The sequence below is a fragment of the Scyliorhinus torazame genome, chromosome 14 (assembly GCF_047496885.1).
Source record: "Scyliorhinus torazame isolate Kashiwa2021f chromosome 14, sScyTor2.1, whole genome shotgun sequence".
Lineage (NCBI taxonomy): Eukaryota > Metazoa > Chordata > Chondrichthyes > Carcharhiniformes > Scyliorhinidae > Scyliorhinus > Scyliorhinus torazame.
The window spans coordinates 37505269-37526224 of NC_092720.1; the positions used below are offsets into that span (position 1 = coordinate 37505269).

The 20956-nt window shown below is 42.8% G+C and overlaps 1 protein-coding gene across 1 annotated transcript in view; it reads left to right on the plus strand.

The window, feature by feature from the left end:
* The window catches only part of rasa2 (RAS p21 protein activator 2), a 244361-nt gene that overhangs the window by 102891 nt on the left and 120514 nt on the right, over window positions 1-20956 (plus strand). The window contains exon 5 of the mRNA XM_072473964.1: window positions 8741-8817. Within this exon, the coding sequence (XP_072330065.1) occupies window positions 8741-8817 (77 nt within the window). The remainder of the gene's footprint in view (window positions 1-8740; window positions 8818-20956) is intronic.

Genomic DNA, 20956 nt, shown 5'->3' on the forward strand with positions numbered 1-20956 from the left:
GTGGGTCTCACCACCACAACCCAGAGATGTGCAGGGTAGGTGGATTGGCCATGCTAAATTGTGCCTTAATTGAGGAAAAAAATAATTGAGCACTTTAAATAAAAGAAAAAAGAAATGCACTTCAACCATATGTCACTGATGATGAGGCTTCACCATCTAAGACATAAGTTTGTCTAATGGCAGAAAATAAAATGCCTTGGACTAAATGTATTGCTGCAGTGTAATAGACTATTGTTTGCAATGTTCTGCTATCAACCTTTTTGCTTCTGTTTTTGGAAGGATTTATTATTAAGATGATTTTCGGCTATTAATGTTTCATCCAGACTCCTACCCGGTTGCAGGAAATTTTATGTAAATTGGACATACACAAAAGCCAATTTTTAAACTTTGTAAAATATGTGTGGCATGTCTCCTTAGACACCAGCTTTTAGTGTTGCAATTAGTGCATTTCCTCCACTAATTGCAATATTCAAACTGATGCTCGCATCTATTGATGATTTTTGGGAACATTTTATACCTTGGGATGACAAGATCAGCATAATTCCTTCAGTGATTAACTTGTGTTTTAAAGATTTGTCTTTTGGAGGTGGAGTAAAAGAGGGTCAATTCTTTGAAACCCAAGTTTTGGATCGAAGATTAGAATTTTCATGGGGATTAGTTATTGGAATAGCCTTTCTGCCTTATTTGTATCACCAGTATGATGTGCCATTAGAAGTGATAAGTGCTTGTTTATTTCCCTGCATAAAGTGCATTGATTTTCCCCAGTTCTCTTATTCTTGGAGTTGAATCGCTGGCTTTGAAAGCAGACCAAGGCAGGCCAGCAGCACGGTTCAATTCCCGTAACAGCCTCCCCGAACAGGCGCCGGAATGTGGCAACTAGGGGCTTTTCACAGTAACCTCATTTGAAGCCTACTCGTGACAATAAGCGATTTTCATTTTTTTTTTTTTCTCATTTCACTGGATAATTTAATAGAATCATAGAATTTACAGTGCAGAAGGAGGCCATTCGGCCCATCGAGTCTGCACCGGCCCTTGGAAAGAGCACCCTATCTAAGCCCATACCTCCACCCTATCCCCACCGCTCCACCATTTCCCCACACCTCCACCCTATTCCCGGAACCCCATCTAACCTTTTTTGGACACTGAGGGCAATTTAGCATAGTCAATCCACCAAACCTGCACATCTTTGGACTGTGGGACGAACTGGAGCACACGGAGGAAACACACGCAAACACTGGGAGAACGTGCAGACTCCGCACAGCCAGTGACTCGAGCCGGGAATCGAACCTGGGACCCCGGAGCTATGAAGCAACTGTGCTAACCACTATGCTACCGTGCTGCCCGTGGGCATGCTAATCTAATTTTTTAAATACTAAATTGTATCATTTATTGCACTGCAGATGGGTGAATGTCTCGTGCAAGTATTTTGTTTTCCTGACAGTCACCGCATTCCACTATGGTAAATAATGGAATCTTTGAACTTGACTTTTGGGAGAAGAATGATATCGATAGAGCTATATTGTGAGTCCGTGGAAACAGCACACTATCTTGCAAAGCTCTCAACGAAATCCAGGCCAAAAACTAAAAGCAGCTTTTGTAACTGTCCTTGTCATATTTTTACAGGGCTATTGCATTTTTGGTTTAAATAGCTTTAGGTCTTAATTGACATAGCTAAGTTTTTGTTTGTATTGCAAAATATAGTTACGGTTAGCAAAAGGACCACCATTGTAGTCACGGACAAGAAAGCAATGTGAACAAATTCATGTGCTAACTGTGGTAAATAGAATTAAACGTTTAAGTACATCCTACTGAGGGTGGGAGTATAGGATTTTCAGTGTAACACATCTTATTAAGTTTACTAATCCTGAGGGCAACTTAAAAGCATCCAACGCACAATTGTAAGCAGGCATGTCTAATGTTTGTCAGATTTGGTAATGCAACCTTAAAAAATAAAGGAAACTATTTCTGTTTTACCTGTGGCCTGGAGCCTTCATAATGAGAATTTTATTTCAAGGTGCTTTTACATTGTGTATGCTACCTCACAAAGCTGCACCCCCCATGTGCAAATAAACCCTTATCTGTTGACATTGTGGGACAAGAAATTGAGACTTGTCATTTTGCCATGGGGATAAGAGAGCTTTTAGTAATGTAGCTGCAAGGATTTGATCTTGGCATTTGCTGTCAGGGGCTCCATTTCACAGCAGAGCCTGTGACTTTTTATGGAGACCAAGTATTCATTCTGAATGTAAAAGTGAGAAGACCAGCATGATGCCAATCTTCTGAAAATGGACAAAGTTAGATACAAACATTGTTTTGCATTTGTATAGCATTTTATAACCTCTTCAAAACATCCCAAAAGAGTGTGACTTCCAGTGAATTCTGTTGAAGTGCAGTCATACTGATGCTTTGCATCAGTATTCACCAAAGAGAAGGAATTGGTCTTTGCATCAGTATTCACCAAAGAAAAGGAATTGGTGGACGTTGAGTCTGGAAAAGGGTGTGTAGATAGCCTGGGTCACATTGAGATCCAAAAAGACGAGGTGTTGGGCGTCTTGAAAAATATTAAGGTAGAGAAGTCCCTAGGGCCTGATGGGCTCTACCCCAGAATACTGAAGGATGCTAGAGAGGAAATTGCTGAGGCCTTGACAGAAATCTTTGGATCCTCACTGTCTTCAGGTGATGTCCCGGAGGACTGGAGAATAGCCAATGTTGTTCCTTTGTTTAAGAAGGGTAGCAAGGATAATCCAGGGAACTACAGGTCGGTGAGCCTTACGTCAGTGGTAGGGAAATTACTGGAGAGAATTCTTTGAGACAGGATCTACTCCCATTTGGAAGCAAATGGACCTATTAGCGAGAGGCAGCATGATTTTGTGAAGGGGAGGTCGTGTCTCACTAATTTGATAGAGTTTTTCGAAGAGGTCACTAAGATGATTGATGCAGGTAGGGCAGTGGATGTTGCCCATATGGACTTCAGTAAGGCCTTTGACAAGGTCCCTCATGGTCGACTGGTGCAAAAGGTGAAGTCACACGGGATCAGGGGTGAGCTGGCAAGATGGATACAGAACTGGCTAGGTCATAGAAGGCAGTGAGTAGCAATGGAAGGGTGCTTTTCTAATTGGAGGGCTGTGACTAGTGGTGTTCCGCAGGGATCAGTGCTGAGACCTTTGCTGTTTGTAGTATATATAAATGATTTGGAGGAAAATGCAACTTGTCTGATTCGTAAGTTTGCAGACGACACAAAGGTTGGTGGAATTGCGGATAGCGATGAGGACTGTCAGAGGAGACAGCAGGATTTAGATTGTTTGGAGACTTGGGCGGAGAGATGGCAGATGGAGTTTAATCCGGACAAATGTGAGGTAATGCATTTTGGAAGGTCTAATGCAGGTAGGGAATATACAGTGAATGGTAGAACCCTCAAGAGTATTGAAAGTCAGCGAGATCTAGGTGCACAGGTCCACAGGTCACTGAAAGGAGCAACACAGGTGGAGAAGGTAGTCAAGAAGGCATACGGCATGCTTGCCTTCATTGGCTGGGGCATTGAGTATAAAAATTGGCAAGTCATGTTGCAGCTGTATAGAACCTTAGTTAGGCCACACTTGGAGTATAGTGTTCAATTCTGGTCGCCACACTGCCAGAAGGATGTGGAGGCTTCAGAGAGGGTGCAGAGGAGATTTACCAGAATGTTGCCTGGTATGGAGGGCATTAGCTATGAGGAACGGTTGAATAAATTCGGTTTGTTCTCACTGGAACGATGGAGGTTGAGGGGTGACCTGATAGAGGTCTACAAAAGTATGAGGGGCATAGACGGAGTGGATAATCAGAGGCTTTTTCCCAGGGTAGAGGGGTCAATTACTAGGGGGCATAGGTTTAAGGTGCAAGATTTAGAGGAGATGTACGACGCAGTTTTTTTTTTTTACAGAGGGTAGTGGGTGCCTGGAACTCGCTGCCGGAGGCGGTGGTGGAAGCAGGGACGATAGTGACATTTAAGGGGAATCTTGACAAATATATGAATAGGATGGGAATAGAGGGATATGGACCCAGGAAGTGTAGAAGATTTTAGTTTAGCTGGGCAGCATGGTCGGCGCAGGCTTGGAGGGCCGAAGGGCCTGTTCCTGTGCTGTACTTTTCTTTGTTCTTGTGTAGTCAAGCGGTACGATCCCAGTTGATATAACTGGACGGGAAGACCACAAAATGAATCGTGGCTCAAAAGATTGTAACTTTTACTTTTTATAATAAAACATGGAGGAACAGAGTCACGGAACTGCTAAATAGTTTTAACAACAAGAAAAACATTTATTAAATATGAAAAAATTGGATTTATGATACAATACTCCTTTCCTCCCCCTTAGCTTAACAATTACCACAAATTTTAAGATTAACACATTACAAAATATATCTTAAGCTACAGTGGTCAAGCTAACACGCAAAGTCCCTTTTAAGTGCACAATATGACTGTGATAAAACATCCTTTCTGAGCCCAAGTGAATGTGGATTTCCCCCCTCATTCCCCCAGATCATTTTTAAACTGTGAACCACCTAGTCTCACTGAACTCCGGCTTTCAAATGAGTGGGCAGCACTGCCGCATAGTGGTTAGCACAGTTGTTTCACAGCTCCAGGGTCCCAGGTTCCATTCCCGGCAGGGCCACTGTCTGGAGTTTGCACGTTCTCCCCGTGTCTGCGTGGGTTTCATCTGGGTGCTCCGGTTTCTTCCCACAGTCCAAACATGTGCAGGTTAGGTGGATTGGCCGTGCTAAATTGCCCTTTGTGTCCAAAAAATGTTAAGTGGGGGTTACGGGGATAGGGTAGATACATGGGCTTCAATAGGGTGCTCTTGGTAAGGGCCGGTGCAGACTCAATGGGCCGAATGGCCTCCTTCTGCACTGTAAATTCTATGATACTCCATGATACTATGAGTGATTTCAAATTCTATTACCAAAAGTCACATTTTCAAATCTTTTAAATTATGCTTTCCCTCCGCTGCTTCCATCAAGGTTTTGCTTCTCTGTTTTTCATCTCTCCCTTCAGATTTCCTTAATCTTAAAAGCTTTTACACAAACTCGAAGGCCCAGCCACCGATTGGTCTCTGTGTACAGTGCCTTTTCAATTTTTGTTTTTTGAAAATGTTTTTATTAAAGTTTTTCATTTTATACAATACAAAATAAACAAATCTGTGTAGGCCAGATACAATTTACAAAAGCCAAACATTGGAAATAACCGCCAAAACCCTAACCACCCCTGACCCTCTCCTTTTCCTTTTTTGTTATTTTGAAATATTTTTTATTGGAATACATAGTTTACAAAAGGTGATTGTCATGTAATAATAATCGCTTATTGTCACAAGTAGGCTTCAATGAAGTTACTGTGAAAAGCCCCTAGTCGCCATATTCCGGCGTCTGTTCGGGGAGGCTGGTACGGGAATTGAACCCACGCTGCTGCCTTGTTCTGCATTGCAAGCCAGCTATTTATTTACTTAAAAAAAAAATTTTGAGTACCCAATTCATTTTTTCCAATTAAGGGGTAATTTAGCGTGATCAATCCACCTACCCGACACACCTTTTGGGCTGTGGGGGCGAAACCCACGCAAACATGGGTAGAATGTGCAAATTCCACATGGACAGTGACCCAGAGCCGGGATCGAACCTGCTGCAATGCTAACCACTGTGCAGCCCTTGTCATGTATTTACATTTATATATTAATATATATCTTCTCCACCCCACCTGTCGATAGGCCTCGCCCTCTCCCCTTGTTATAGGTGTTCCTTTGGGGGTCTTGGTCTTTTTCACCGTATTTATTTGTACCCTGTTTGTAGGCCCCCATTTTGTCCTGGGGCTGTTCAACACCCCTCCCTCCCTCCTTTCCGGTAACATGGCTGGCGCAAACCTGTGGTTGCTGCAGATGGGACATTTCAGTTAGGCCAAAATGCTGTCTCATTTGATTCCAGGCCACCACCACTGGGCTTGTTGAGTGTTTAGCTGGCGGGGATGGGAGTGCTGCCATGGCGAGGGCTCAAGAGGGTCGTCACAGGAGCTCACCTCCATCCTCACCCATTCCATTACCAATTCTTTCACCCATCCCCTCACTCTTTCTGTTGTGGCTGCCCAGTGGTGGTAGTGTAGGTTTGGGAGGGCCAGGTACCCCTTGTTTCTTTTTCTTTGTAGGACCTTTTTGGAGATCTTTGGGTTCCACTTGCGGATCCATGTCCAGTCGTGGGCAATCTGGATCCCCAGATAGCGGAATTTGCATTGGGCTTGTTTGTATGGTTGTCCCGTCCCCTTTTGGGTTCACAGGGAAGACTTCACTCTTGCTCCGATTAGCTTCTAGCCGAGAAGGCTCCAAACTCTCTCAGGAGCTTCATGATCCCTTCCATGCAGCTTTGCAGGTTCGAGATGTAGAGGAGTAGGTCCTCTGCATAGAGTGAGACTCTGTGCTCTCTGTTCCTCTTCCCTTCCAGTTTTTCACTGCCCTGAGGGTGATCATCGGCTTGGTTGCCAATGTGAATAGGAATGGGGACAGCAGGCATCTCTGCCTTGTGACCCTGTGCAACTGGAATTATTCAGAGCTGGTGGTGCTGGCCTGTACACTCGCCATGTGGGCGTTGTACAGGAGCCGCGCCCATGAGGTGAGCCCTGTCCCTAGCCCAAACCACTCTAGGACATCTGAGGTACTTCCACTCTTTCAAAGACCGTTTATGCGTCCAGGGAGATGATCACCTCTGGGGTTCTCTCCCCAGATGGGGTCATTATCATGCCTGATGTTCGCTGTTAGCTGTCTACCTATAACAAAATCCAGTTGGTCTTCTGCGACCACCATGCAGTTCTCCAGTTGCATAGCCAGGACTTTTGTCAAGTGTTTGCGCATCCACATTGAGCAGCGAAATGGATCTGTAGAATCTGCATTCGGTTGGGTCTTTGTCTTTCTTGGATATCGCGATATAGTGGCTTGTGTTAGCGTCGGAGGCAAGAGGCCCCTCACTACCGAGTCTGCGAACATTTCCCGCAAATGCGTGGCCAGTGCAGCTGTGAATCTTTTGTGGAAGTCCACCAGGAATCCGTCGGGTCCTGCCGCTTTCCTCACCTGCACAGGTAGCTGATGCTCTCCATGACCTCCCAATTCTAGTGGTGCTTCCAGCACCCCCCCCCCCCCCCCACACACACCCTATCGTCTCCAACGACTGGCATGTCCAGTCCATCGAGGAACTGTTTAATCTCCGAGCCATATCGGGGAGCTTGGATGTGTGCAACCCCATGGTAGAAGACCTCAAATGCTTCATTAGCCACTTATGGTTCGGCTACCAGTGTGCCGTTGCTATCCTTCACCTGCGCTACCTCTCTCGTGGCTTCCTGCTTTCTCAACTGGTGAGCCAGCAGGCGGCTGGCTTTTTGTCTCCCTGTTCGTAGAAGATCCCCCATGTCCGACGGAGTTGGTGCACTGCTTTCCTGGTGGATAGCAGGTTAAAGTCCAGTTGTAAATTTTTCCTCTCTGCCAGGGGCTCTACGGTCGGGGCCTTGGAGTATCTATGCCTTGTCAACCCTTGACTTCACTGAACAGTAATCTGTTCTGGTTCCCAGTTTTCTCTGTTCTGTTAACTCTTGACTTCTGGGAAACTTCTCTTTGGTTTCCTTGACTGATTGGACTTGGGTTTCCGACATCTGTTTTGTTAACCATTATTCCATAGTATCGCTTTTCTTCTAGGAAGGTTGAGAGAGATGTTCCCTCTTTAGCCTTCTAAAACCAACTGCCTCTAGCAAGGCTGAGAGAGCTGCATTGTTTCTCACTACCTATCTCCAACTGCAATCAAATTAACTAAACTAAAACTTAAAAGCTTCTCTACATTACAAGGCCCCAGTTGCAAAGCAGCCACTGCTGGTTGATTATTTTCACACCATAGCCCCCTCTAAGCACAATATAATCACGTTGGAATTGAAATAATTACCCACACGTAAAAGCACCTTTGTCCAGCATGAATCTAACTGTAGGTTTTTACCTTTCCAAGCACAGAAACATTAAACTCACTTAAAACTATATCTTATTTCTAATGTTTACCAATACAAATATGAATCCTTAAAACTACCTTTGTTTTCCTAATACATGAGAACTAATGTGTGCACACACATTCTTCATCAGCCAAAGAAGTAATTAGCTAATTATGGATTCAAACCTGCACATATCTACAATGCTTCAGTGGTATCAGACCGTAAGTGGATTTCCTCTTCCCTATCGTCTGAAACACACCTTTAACTTTGCGTTTTCTGGGTAAATGGTGGCAAGATTCAAAGCTCGAACGAAGAATCTCTTATGTTCAGATAGCATTGATCCTTTTTCTACTCTCTCACACAAGAATGGAATCGTTGAGGGTGGCACAGTGGTTAGCACTGTTCCTTCACAGCGCCAGGGTCCCAGGTACAATTCCTGGCTTGGGTCATTGTGCGGAGTCTGTACGTTCTCCCTGTGTCTGCGTGGGTTTCCTCCGGGTGCTCTGGTTTCCTCCCACAAGTCCCGCTGTTATGTAGTTTGGACATTCTGACTTCCCCCTCTATGTACCCGAACAGGCCGGAATGTGGTGACTAGGGGCTTTTCACAGTAACTTCATTGCAGTGTTAATGTAAGCCTACTTGTGACAATAAAGATGATTAAAAATTAAAGTCCTGAAGCTTCAAGTCAGTAAAAAGGGGAGAGGCAATATTTATTTTGTCAGCTGCACTATTTTAACTAACTTCTTACCTCTTGTTTTCAAACAGGGAAAGGTTCATCTGGAAGTAAAACTTAATGAACTTATAACCGAGACAGGATCAGTTTGTCAGCAATTGGTAGTGCGGTGAGTACAGATCTGAGAGAGCAATCGTTATTTATGTTAACTATCATATATAGAAACTGACTACTTGATATTTTAAATTTAAATTTGCTACTTCCAAGACCTGAGCAATTTTCATTCATACTAACCTTTCATAATGATTCTGAACTCTTTAAAAAATGGAATGTTAAAACACTTGAATTTCTCTAGTCTTTACATTTTTGAATGCAAATGATGGAATATCAATCCAATTATATAGAGTTGGTACCCTTGATTCAGTGCTCTGTAGATTTTGAACGTCACTGTAGTTTTTGGTCTCCCATCATTCCATCAATGTAAAATTAATTGAAACAATTTGAATGTTTTGAGCAATGCTCCAGTTTTGCACCAATGCTGCATCGTGTATTTTTGCCAGGGGGTTCCAATCTGTGACAGATTGAAAATCAGAATCTGATTTTCAGTGTTGCAGGAAATGTAAGATGGAGAAGTTGCAAAGATGGTTTTGAGAGAAAAAGACAATGGAAGCTTAGAAACTCTTGTCGTTTAGGGGATCCATTTCCCAGACCTGTTAGAAAGCTTTCCCACTTGAACTCGTGGATGTCTGCTACCAGACTGTATGGCATCTTTAAAGAGTAGTTTCATTATTTGGCACAAAGTCAAACCTGCCACTAGGAAATCACATAATCCAACCCATGGTGCCCTGTGGGACACACTCAACCAATAGATCAGTTAGATAGGATACGACCAATGGACATTCACGATACACACAGAGGTGACACGACCACAGGAGAGCATTACACCAACCCATATATAAAGGACACCACACACATGATCTACCTCTTTCCAGTGGAGACAGTCAGTGAGTAGAGACACAGGGTTGATTCAATATTACACCCACCACATGGATTGCAGCAACTGGTTAGTCAGTCTGGGTAGCTATAGTAGGATTAGCAGTAGTGGCGAACCCGAGTAATAGAAGTGTAAATAGTTTAATAAACATGTTGATGTTATCTCCACGTCTGAACCTTCCTTTGTCAAGTGCACCACAAGGAAGTCGCTTATGTTACACATAGAACATAACAAATCATGGTACCAAGAGTGAACTGTTTCAATCCAGATAGCCATACCTCAGCGTACAGTGACACCCAGCAACAAAACCCAGGCAAGATGTTTGAGACCCGGGTTCCGCAGCAGCTCCAGTGCCACGGCGATCTCCGCGAAACTGGCGGGTATTCCGGCAAATGTTTGAAATCTTCCTGGTAGCGTCTGAACTAGAAGATTTGGCCGATGCTGAAAAGACAGAGCTTCTCCTCACCATCGCCGGTGCCAGAGCAGAAGAAATCTTTAAAAAATTCAAGTTCTCCAAGGGGCAAAGCAGGAGCAACTTCCAGGCAGTCCTGGACAAATTTGGCAAATACTGTTGAGGAAAACACAGTCCAACCAGCAAGAAAAAGTAAGAGAAGCGCCAGTACTCACCACGAGGCCGAGATCCCGGAGCAGAGAACAATTTTGATCGGCGGCCATCTTTCTAAAGGGATTGCACTTGCGCAGTTGCGAGACGCTGCACGTGCGCAATCGCGAAAACAGCCCCCGGTACAGGAACAGCGATTTGCACATGTGCAAACGCTTCCTATGTATGATGTCACATGCGTCATGACGTCAGAGGCCCCGGACCACACCCATTTAAAGGGGAAACGTCCCAAATCAAAGAAAATCTTTTAAAGCCGTACAACAACCTTCCTTCACCTAGAATGACAGCACAATGCCTCAAATTGAACCTGGGAATGAAATTAATCTCCGAAGAACCTTGCAACAAGCAGTTACCTACGCCCAAACCGATGATTCTGACCTTGAATACTTCGAAACCGACCTTTACATCTTCTCTGGACCTCACGAGTCCAGTGCCAGCTCCAATGCAAACAGTGATGATATGGTTCTAGACGACTACGGTCCTAGACGACTGCGACTCAGACGAACCTTTCACCTTGGGAGGCTCCCCAATACCAAATCCGAACCGCAACTAGACATGTTGCACATTGACGACCCCGACGACGAATTCTTCGGATTTGAAGATATTCAGCCTAGCAGATATGACATCCTGACTCGTGAGTGCAGGATTATGCTGCGGCCTGAAACCAAGAGACAGAGAGTGGTACAAGCCCACACAGAGCGGCCTGCTGCCACACAGAGGGTGGTCCACGCACCGCTCAGGGTTCCCGACCCTACGAAAGAAGACACGCAAGACTCCACACCGCAGTTCTTGCATGAACAAGAAGTGACTCCAGTGTCAAGCCTCCACAGTGAGCTCGTGGACAGACTCCACAATTACAGAAACGCAAAACTCCGATGCGCAGTCCTTGCAGGAACAAGACCATGAGGGTCCAGCAACCTCCTCTGACCAGCTAGCGGCAGACGATGCAAGTCTGCCATGCTCAAGTAAACAGCAAGAAGACTATGACAGTCTACCACGCTCCAATGCACAGCAGGACGACCATGACGGTCTATCATGCTGCAGTGAAGAACAAAGCGACAATGACAGTCCAAGCCCAAATGAAGGACAACAGCAAGACAATGATAGTCCACCCACATTGTTTGCACCACCAGAGGAAGACGCTGACAATTTACCCAACCCAAGTGAACAACAAGCTACTGAGGCTCTACCCACGGTATGTGCGACGAGTGACGACAGCATCCCACTTCCCATGCAAGATGTGCAAAGTGACAGCACTCGACGTTCAGTGTGAGACCACTTGTGACTCTGGTGACACCACGATACTTCCACACACATTCGCTCAAACCTCTCCACAAGTTAATGCATTCCTGCATGTCCGACTCCAGACGTGCAGCTTCAAGAAATCTCGGCTGACTCCAGTGAACCTGCTAAGACTCTGGACGGGGAGCATCAACAAACCAACACTGACTCAGTTAAAACAGACCAGACTCCAGATGGGGAGCAACCAAACGCCGACTCTGATTCACGTAAGCCGGACTTTACTCCAGACAGGGAGTGCCGCACCCTCCGTGATGGCACGCTCAGGGTGACAGCAGATGCCACAACGACAGATGGATCACTTAACAATTATACTGGGTCAGTAATAACAAACAGCGGCTATAGGCCAAGAGGAATACACCAATATTCACCACAGCTATATCTGCACATTTTCCACACCAGCAGTGCAGCCAATGACAGCTCGTGCTGGACAAACCCAGTATTCAGGCATGCAGCAGCCAGCAGTCTTGTGCAGCATATTCTCAAACAGGCCAGCACTACGGATTGCCCACTAATGGAATCAGGACCGATGGAGGACTACCGGAAGTGCAATCTGCACTACAGACTGGATGCCTCAGTTACAGACCAGGATTTTCCGCACCCCAGCCTGGCCAGACGGCATATTCCTATCAGATGCAAGGTTCTAGTTTCACACCATCACTGGGTATTTATGCAAGCAACAATTGTGTTTCCAATTCGACAAGCTTCAACGGTTCTCAGCAGGATCACCCTTCCTGCACAGCATGTGGCCAGAACCAGTATGTACAGTCTTAACCAACTTCCACATATGGCACATCCATGACCTCGAATGATACTGTTGATAGTACCTCTTCAACGTCAACACCTTATCCGCTACAAGATGCCATCCGAAAGCACCATCACAAACATCGAAAAAGAAAGGGGCTCCAAATCAGACAGCAAAGTGATTTGACCACTTCTTGGTTCCTGTGGCACAGGGACGTTGATGGCGTTCATAACCAAGAGAGACATTTGACCATGATGATTGATGGTTTATGGACTCTCACAAATGATTTGGACTTATTGTTTAATCACTGTTCCCATGACTTAACCTATCTACCTGTTTTTTGTTCAATTTTCACAGTGTGCAGAAAATATGTAACATATACAAAAGGGGGGATGTGGCGATGTGCATCAATGTAAATGCTTGTAGGCTAGCTAGACACTAGAGGGAGCACCGGAGACATCTCACCCACACGCTCAACCAATAGATCAGTTAGATAGGACATGACCAATGGACATTCATGATACACACAGGTGACACCACCACAGGAGGGCATTACACCAACCCATGTATAAAGAACACCACACACATGATCTACCTCTTTCCAGTGGAGACAGTCAGTGAGTAGAGACACAGGGTTGATTTAATATTACACCCACCACATGGATTGCAGCAACTGGTTAGTCAGTCTGGGTAGCTATAGTAGGATTAGCAGTAGTGTCGAACCAGCGTAATAGAAGTGTAAATAGTTTAATAAACATGTTGAAGTTATCTCCACGTCTGAACCTTCCTTTGTCAAGTGCACCACAAGGAAGCCGTTTATGTTACACCTAGAGCATAACAAATCAGTTGTGAGAGAGGTTTGCTGAAGAATTCTGATTTAATTGATTTGACTTTTGTTCTTGGCACAGACTTTTGAAGAAATGTTAGACCTTTGATTAAACATTTGCACCCATTTTACTGTGAGCTGACACTCCATTCATTTTCTTTTTTTAAGATCTCTACTTTGACACCGTTTTCTCCTGTTGGATAGGTTGCACTATGTTGAGGACATGATGGCTACTACCAAAGTGTGAAACAATAGAAATGGCATTTATAGTGTGCCTGGTGATCACATTATTTTTCTTAACATGAGGCAAAATAGTTTACTTTTACAGTGCACCCAATGATCCAGATAAGAATAGAGGATACTTACATTACAACAGTAACTGCATTTAAACAGACGTTTGGCTATAAAGCACTTTAGGTTGTTTTGAGGTTGTGAAAGACACTACATAAATGCAAGTCTGTCACAGATTAAATGGACATCTGTTGAGCTGTGCACATTCTCAATTGGGCAGTTACTGCATTTAAATTACAAGACTATGCTGGCCCCTATCAGGCTCTGTTTAGGACTAACAGTGCTGTTCAGGAGAGTACAATGTAGCAGTCAAATCAACAGTATTTTAATGTAAGTTTAAAAAAATGAATTCAGAGTATCCAATTCCATTTTTTCCAATTGGGTAGTTTAGTGTGCCCAATCAACCTGCCCTGCACATATTTTTTTGAGTTGTTGGGGTTGAGACCCGCGCAGACATGGGGAAAATGTGCAAACTCCACACGGACAGAGAGGACCATGCCGAGAGGCAGCAGTGCTAATCACTTTGCCACCGTGCTGCCCTTCATTTAAATAATGTTGCACAGAATTTGATAATCCTAATTGCCAGTTTGATAAAATACAGTTGTTTATCCCTAGAAAGCTTATGCTCTTTTTGAAATAATCAACGTTCCTTAAGTACATCCCGAACACGAAATGTAATTTTTCTTTGGTGAGCGTTAAACCTTTCTGGCTCTTTTGCTACTTGACTGTACTGAAAACTAGGTTGATGCAAAACTTTCCTTTCAGATTTTGAAAATTAGAACAGATTTGAATATTTATTAGGAAGGAAGTAGTCTTGCTATCATACCCCAGATAGAACGATGAGTTGTTTTCATGACCAAGATCTAGATGGTCGGGGTGCAGTGTAGCAGAATTACGGGGGCAGTGGTCGTATCTATTTAATATAGATACACAGTCAAGCACAATATCCTGTTCTGTAACTGACAATGTTTTTCACAAATGTTATAACTTTGCTACTGTTATTGCATGAGGAGGAGAAACTATACCTTTGAGAGAGATGTTCACTTTTGAATTGGATAGCATCACCTCATTAATATTCTTCTGCTTCTTCCAACTTTTAAATGTTGGCGATTTCCACAGTTAAATAGACTATGAGCAGGAAAAATTAAACAGAGTGAAGCAAATGCAGGATGAGAAGGAGAGAATTGATGCTGATTTGTTGCCCTTTCTGCATCTGACCTGATGCAGATTACTGAGTTTAACAGTATGCTTATTTTCTTGCTGTGAGTTTGTACTTATGGCTGAAGTGTTTTAACTTCTGGTTAGATTCATTGAGCAGCACGGTGGCGCCTCGATGGACCTGGGTTCGATCCTGGCCCCAGGTCACTGTGGAGTGTGGAGTTTGCACATTCTCCCTGTGTCTCTGTGGGTTTCACCCCCATGACCCAAAGATGTGCAGGGTAGGTGGATTGGCCATGCTGAATTGCCCCTTAATTGGAAACAAAGAATTGGGAACTCTAAATTTTTGGGGGGAAGTTCTGGTAAGATTCAGGGTTTACACTTTAGCTTCATAGTTTCACACACTTTTGGATGAACCCAAGTGCTGTACTTTCAAATATGTCGTTTTGCAGTGTAGTTAGTCACTGTGGGAAGAAAGCCCAAGACATTTTGCTCAAGCTTATTGCCAGTGTAATGGAAAAACAAATGTTTTCATAGCTCCTTGTACATGCGTGTTGTTGCAGCACTGGATGCTCCAAAAAATTATTATAAGTATTAATTTTTAATAAAAATTAGACCCAGCATTCCTTGATGTCTTAAGATTGTCTAGGAAGATTCCAGATTTTATTGTGGAAGCAAAGTACTATGGATGCTGGAAATCTGAAATAAAACAAAATATTGGAAATTATCATTGTCAAGCAACATTTGTGGAGAGAAAAACAGTCAATGTTTCAGTTTGGTGACCGTTCATCGTTGAGCTTAATTCTGAGAGCGAAGGGTGGGAGGGTATCCAGTAAATCATTAAAATGGTTGAATCAGATGATAAATCGTTCATTGAAAGTTGTGGTTGAGATTGGCAATATTACAAAGATTAAATGATTGGCAGGATATGGAGTTGAAAACTTAGCTCGTGGTAAATTAGGTTCCCAAAATTGCAAGCAATCAGGTTCAATCTGAGACTGTATCCAATTACATTCACTTCCTCAGTCAGAGGTATTATTGGTTGGACTTCCAACTATAGCTGGAGGAAATTGTGGGAAGTTTGACAGCATTGAGACAGTGGATGGATTGGAAGAGGTGGTGGAAATGTTGAACTTTGAGTTCCATTAGCATTAATGTAGAAGCTGATCCGACTTGAGCACTATTTTCTTCTGCTAAAAGCTCTTGCTTTGGACCAATTCCATTGCTGCAGGCATCTCTCTATTCTACTCCCAATTGACAATTTTTCATTTCTGACCTACCAGGAATGTGAAGAAGCAGGAAAAGGGGGAGGGGTTTCACACTTTTGTCAGTCCTGTTGTAACCATGTGATCAATGGTACAGTGGCATGGAATGGTATACAGTAGAAAACTATCCATATTGAGGTGTTCATATGTACTGAATGACATTGCTAAATTTGTAGCATTATTTATCTTTTAAATAATATTTTAAATGTTTTGTATTTAACAAACCCAATCTGAACTACAACACAACTATGAAAATTGTTCAAATATGGTACAAGTGTCGTGTTAACACAAATCGGATATATAGAAAAACACACAACAAAGGCTACAACCAACCCCCCCCACCCCCACGTATCTCCCCTCCCCCAACAGCTGATGGTAATTAACTCTTTGAAGTGTCAGATCATTCTTGCTTAACTCCTACTAATTCTATTTTTCAAGATGTAAAGTCATATGAAGTATTATTTAATTATTTGGTTATATTAAGGAAACTATGTTGAACCTTTATAAAACATTGGTTTGTTCTCAATGGGATCATTTATGTTCAATTCTGGCCGCCATACTTCAGCAAGGAAGGGAGGGCAAGGGTGCAGAAAAGATTTGAGAATGGTTCCAGGAATGAAGATTTTCAGTTATAGATTGGAGAGGAAACATTCTCCTTGAGAAAAGAAGATTTACTTAAGAGGAGATTTGATGGAGGAGTCTAGACCGTGTCGATAGAGTGAAACTGTCTAAGGTGATTGGCAAAAAAGCCAAAAGTGATATGAGGAATTACTTTTCATGCAATGAGTGGTTACGATCTGGAATGCACTGCTTGAGACAGCGGTTGTGGCAGATTCAATCATGGCTTTCAAAAGAGAATTGGATAAGCATGAGGAGAGAAAATGTGGAGGGCTTTTCGGAAAGGATCAGGGTGTGGGACTAGCGAACGTACACAAGAGCCAGCACACGTTCAGTGGGCTGAATGACCTTCTAATGCGCCGTGACCATTCTGTGATTCGGTTACTGCTTTCTGCTGTGTCACATCGACTGAGTTGATAGCACTGTGTTCATGTTCCATTCCAGCATTCAAGCCCATAATCTACACTATTGAAGTACAACAAGAATATTTCTTCGTCAGGTGCCACAACTCTGCAATATAACATTGAAATTTATCACTTGTTGTGGTAGTTTAGGCTGATGTTAAAGATCTTTTGAAGAGCAGCAAGTTTTCCTTTGTCCTGGATACACATTGCACCAACAACCATGAATGACCAATTAATTTCTCTTCAGTGATGGGAATTTTTGGCTGCTACTTTTACTGTACTTCGTACAGTACTTGCTGCACCTGAAAGTAATTCCAAGCCTATGAAGTATTTGGAAACATTGGAGGAGATAAGGCACTGTGTAAATGGCGTATTCCTGGGGTGGATGATATTTCTGTCACCTTGTGCTTTGCAGCTGAGCTGATAGCAAACGGGGCATGTGTTTATCTCTTCAAACGAACTTAGACAAATTGATGATCTCCTCAGCATACATTATAGGAATGGCTATAAACCACTCGAACAAACCCAATCAATGTTGGAAGCAACATTGCACCACACTGGATGGCTTTCAAATGTTACACTCTTGTTTAAAGAAGGGGAGTGACATAAAGCCATCAACTGAAGGCCAGTCAGCCTAATGTCTGGTGGGGCAAATTCTAAATACAATAATTAGACAGAATTGATTGGCATTTGGAAAAGTATGGGCTAATACTGAAAGCTAGCATATTTGTCAATGTTTGATTAGTTTTTGAAGTAATGGAGAAGGCTGATGAGAGTAGTAGTATCATTGATGTTGTGCATAAGGACTTAATATCCTATCATAGATATTAGTAAAATTAAAATCTGAGATTAAGGGGGCAGTAACGGTGTAGATTCATTAAGGGTTAGACAATCGATGGTAGTGGTGAGCATTTTGTTCTTCAGAATGGAGAGGCGAATGCAATGTTGTTCCCCAGACATTGGTGTTGGGGCCCTGCTCTTTTTGATATATTAATATCCTGGAATTGGGTATACAGGGCATAATTTTCAAATAACACACGGCAGAGAGGAAAGATCAGAGCAGTGGGATTAATTGCAAAGCTCTACCAAAGAGCTGGCACATGTAGGATGAGCTGAATGGACTACCTCTGTATTGTATCATTCTATGAAAGCAGGAAGGTTTTGCTGATTACCTTGCCTAAACCATGACAGTAAAGGTGCATTGAATATTGTACAATATTACACAGCTCCAGCAAGTGTTACTTTAGTCAGCCCAATGTTTTATAAACCATTAATATAGAGGGGGGAGGGGTTATTAGGAACTGCAGAAGAGCAACATGTCTGCATAAGAAAATTGGTGAATCATGTTCTGCCACTCTGTTCTTTCTGCTGATTTTTGTGCCCTCGCCTCCCCTCCTGAATGGAGCAAGTAATGGTTGGGATACAATCCTACAGGCGGCCATTCTCTATGATAAAGTGGCCATTCTCCGTGCACGATGCTAGACAATTGTTCAGGGTGTTGGAGGATCGACCAGTCAAAAATAGTCACTTTGCCGTACTTTACCCCCACTAGTGCATGTGTGAAAGCCAGTGGTAATGCTTCTACTTCTTCACGCAAATGTTATTTAATTTGTTTCTTGTCCCCCCCCAGTAATAAAAATTATACATTTTGGTTTGTATGGTGGTTAGATATTTTTTGGGTTGCTAAATCTGCCTGATAAAGTCTTTACTGCATTTCGTGAGAACTTTGCAGCATTGAGGACAGATGACATTTGCGTACAGGAAGTCTCTTATCGTCTGTAAGCGATGGCTAATATCTTGTGGCTGACGCACACAGCTAGGATAATGAAATTATTTGCCAATCTTAACTTTGCTTCAGTCACTTTTATATTTTAAAAAAAGGATTGTGCGGGGAGGGGGGCGGGGGTGTAGTTGTTTATTGCGTTTTGTTCTTCTAATTTTTGTATGTATGTGTGAAAATGCCTTGAATAAAATATTTTCTTTAAAAAAAAAAAAAAAAGGGGGTCTGCCCTAGTGGCTAATAGTATCAACATTTGGAATTTGTGCACAGGTAAATTTGTTCTTAAGTTGATCAAAATTAAGTTTTTTGATTTGAAATTTACAGTTCATGGCAGCCTTATCTTGCATTTGCACCAAGCATTAAAATTCTTGAGGATCCACGATCCCGGTATCACTCTAAATAGGCAATATAATAATAGTATTTTGGAAGCAAATATTTAAATTCAAATTAATAATGAATATTTTTGGGTGTAAATATATTTGTGATTTGAAAAGGTAGATAGGCGTTGGTTTCAGAGCAATGTCAATTGAGTAGTCTCACCACTGTGTAGTTACTTTTTAAGCTGTAGGCTATAGGCCCATCTCATTCATTAGCATTCATACACTCTTGTAATTTTGGTTCCATCAGATTTTATTTATTAATCACTTGATCAACATATCAACAGTCCTTATATTTTGTGATGTGTATGATTTTTAAAATTAATTTAAGTGTACTTTAATACCACTTTAACTTTGTGCATAACCCTGTTTAGGATGCACAGAATATGCCCCCTGCTCCCAAAAAGGCAATGGTGCAGTAGTAACTATTGCATGAAGACTAGAGGTAATGCAGGAGCGTGCTTCCATTTGTCCCCATATCCGATGAATAGTATGATTGTGACTCTGTCCAGTGTCCCTCACAATCTGTTGTAATTCACCCCATGATTGAATGATGGCTACTCAGTAAGGTCCAAGGTGAAATTTAAAATGGATAGCTCTGTGCTTCAGAATAGAAGGTGCCACCTGAAACTTCTGTCGCCTTGATCATTTTGTAATTTGACCTCCCTTCCGTGAGCAGCACGTTGGCACAATGGTTAGCACATTTGTTTCATAGCTCCAGGTCCCTGGTTTGATTCCCGGCTTGGGTTACTGTCTGTGTGGAGTCTGCACGTCCTCCCTTTGTCTGCGTGGGTTTCCTCCGGGTGCTCCAGTTTCCTTCCACAGTCCAAAGATGTGCAGGTTAGGTGGATTGGCCATGATAAATTGCTCTTAGTGTCCAAAACGTTAGTGGGGATTACTGGGTTACAGGGATAGGTTGGAGGTGTGGGCTTAAGTAGGGTGTTCTTTCCAAGAGCCGGTGCAGACTCGATGGGCCGAATGGCCTCCTTCTGCACTGTAAATTCTATGATTCACTGTCATCCCTTGTTTGTACCATCTGAAAGTTTATTAAGCTTCTGAATCCAAGTTATTGATCTAAATTGGTAACTCTTGTGAACATAGAACATTACAGCACAGGAACAGACTCTTCAGCCCACCAACCCTGCACCGATCCAGATTCCTTATTTACACCTACTACTTATTGCCCAAACAATCTGTATCCTAACAGCAATCCCTGAGGCATGATCTGATGCCATAGGGGCTACAATTTACAAGGTAAATATTCTTAAAATTCTTAAGATTTCTCGTCTCTTTATTATTTTATGTGGAACTGGAATAAAATGTCTGTTTTGTTGTCCTTCTGGAACATGGGCATCCATTTGCAGCCTGCTGCTACATTCACCCTATTCCTGTGGCCATTTTAATCACCAGGAGATGCAATGCATTATGCACTACCAGTTGCCATCCTAAAATGATGCAGGCCTGCTTACAGACGAAGAGATAATTCAATATGTTGCCTGTTTGCATACTCACCATTACTGATAGACTGAGAGACTGGCACTATTTTGTAGGAAAAGTGTGATGATATCAAACTTATTGGCATAAGTGAGGATGATGGTACCTTGCAGAGGTTATAATGTTTATGGGTCTACTGATGATTCTCTTGTTAAACCAACACCAGTCAGCTCTTACCGCTCAAAGGGAAAAGCAACTGATGGTCATCTGGGACTATGGCAACTTTACTTTTAATGTCAATGAGGCTGTATTTAAAAAGCTGATAAATTGTGGCTTCGCAAATTTGGTTCATGCTGTGACAAACCAATTCATGTATTCTTTTCATCCTTGCAACTTGTCCCTTTATTAAATTGTTATTTAAAGATGTGATTTTTTTTTTCATTCAAATAATGTTTGTGGTTGTTGAAGGATATGATGCAGCGTGATGCTTCTGCA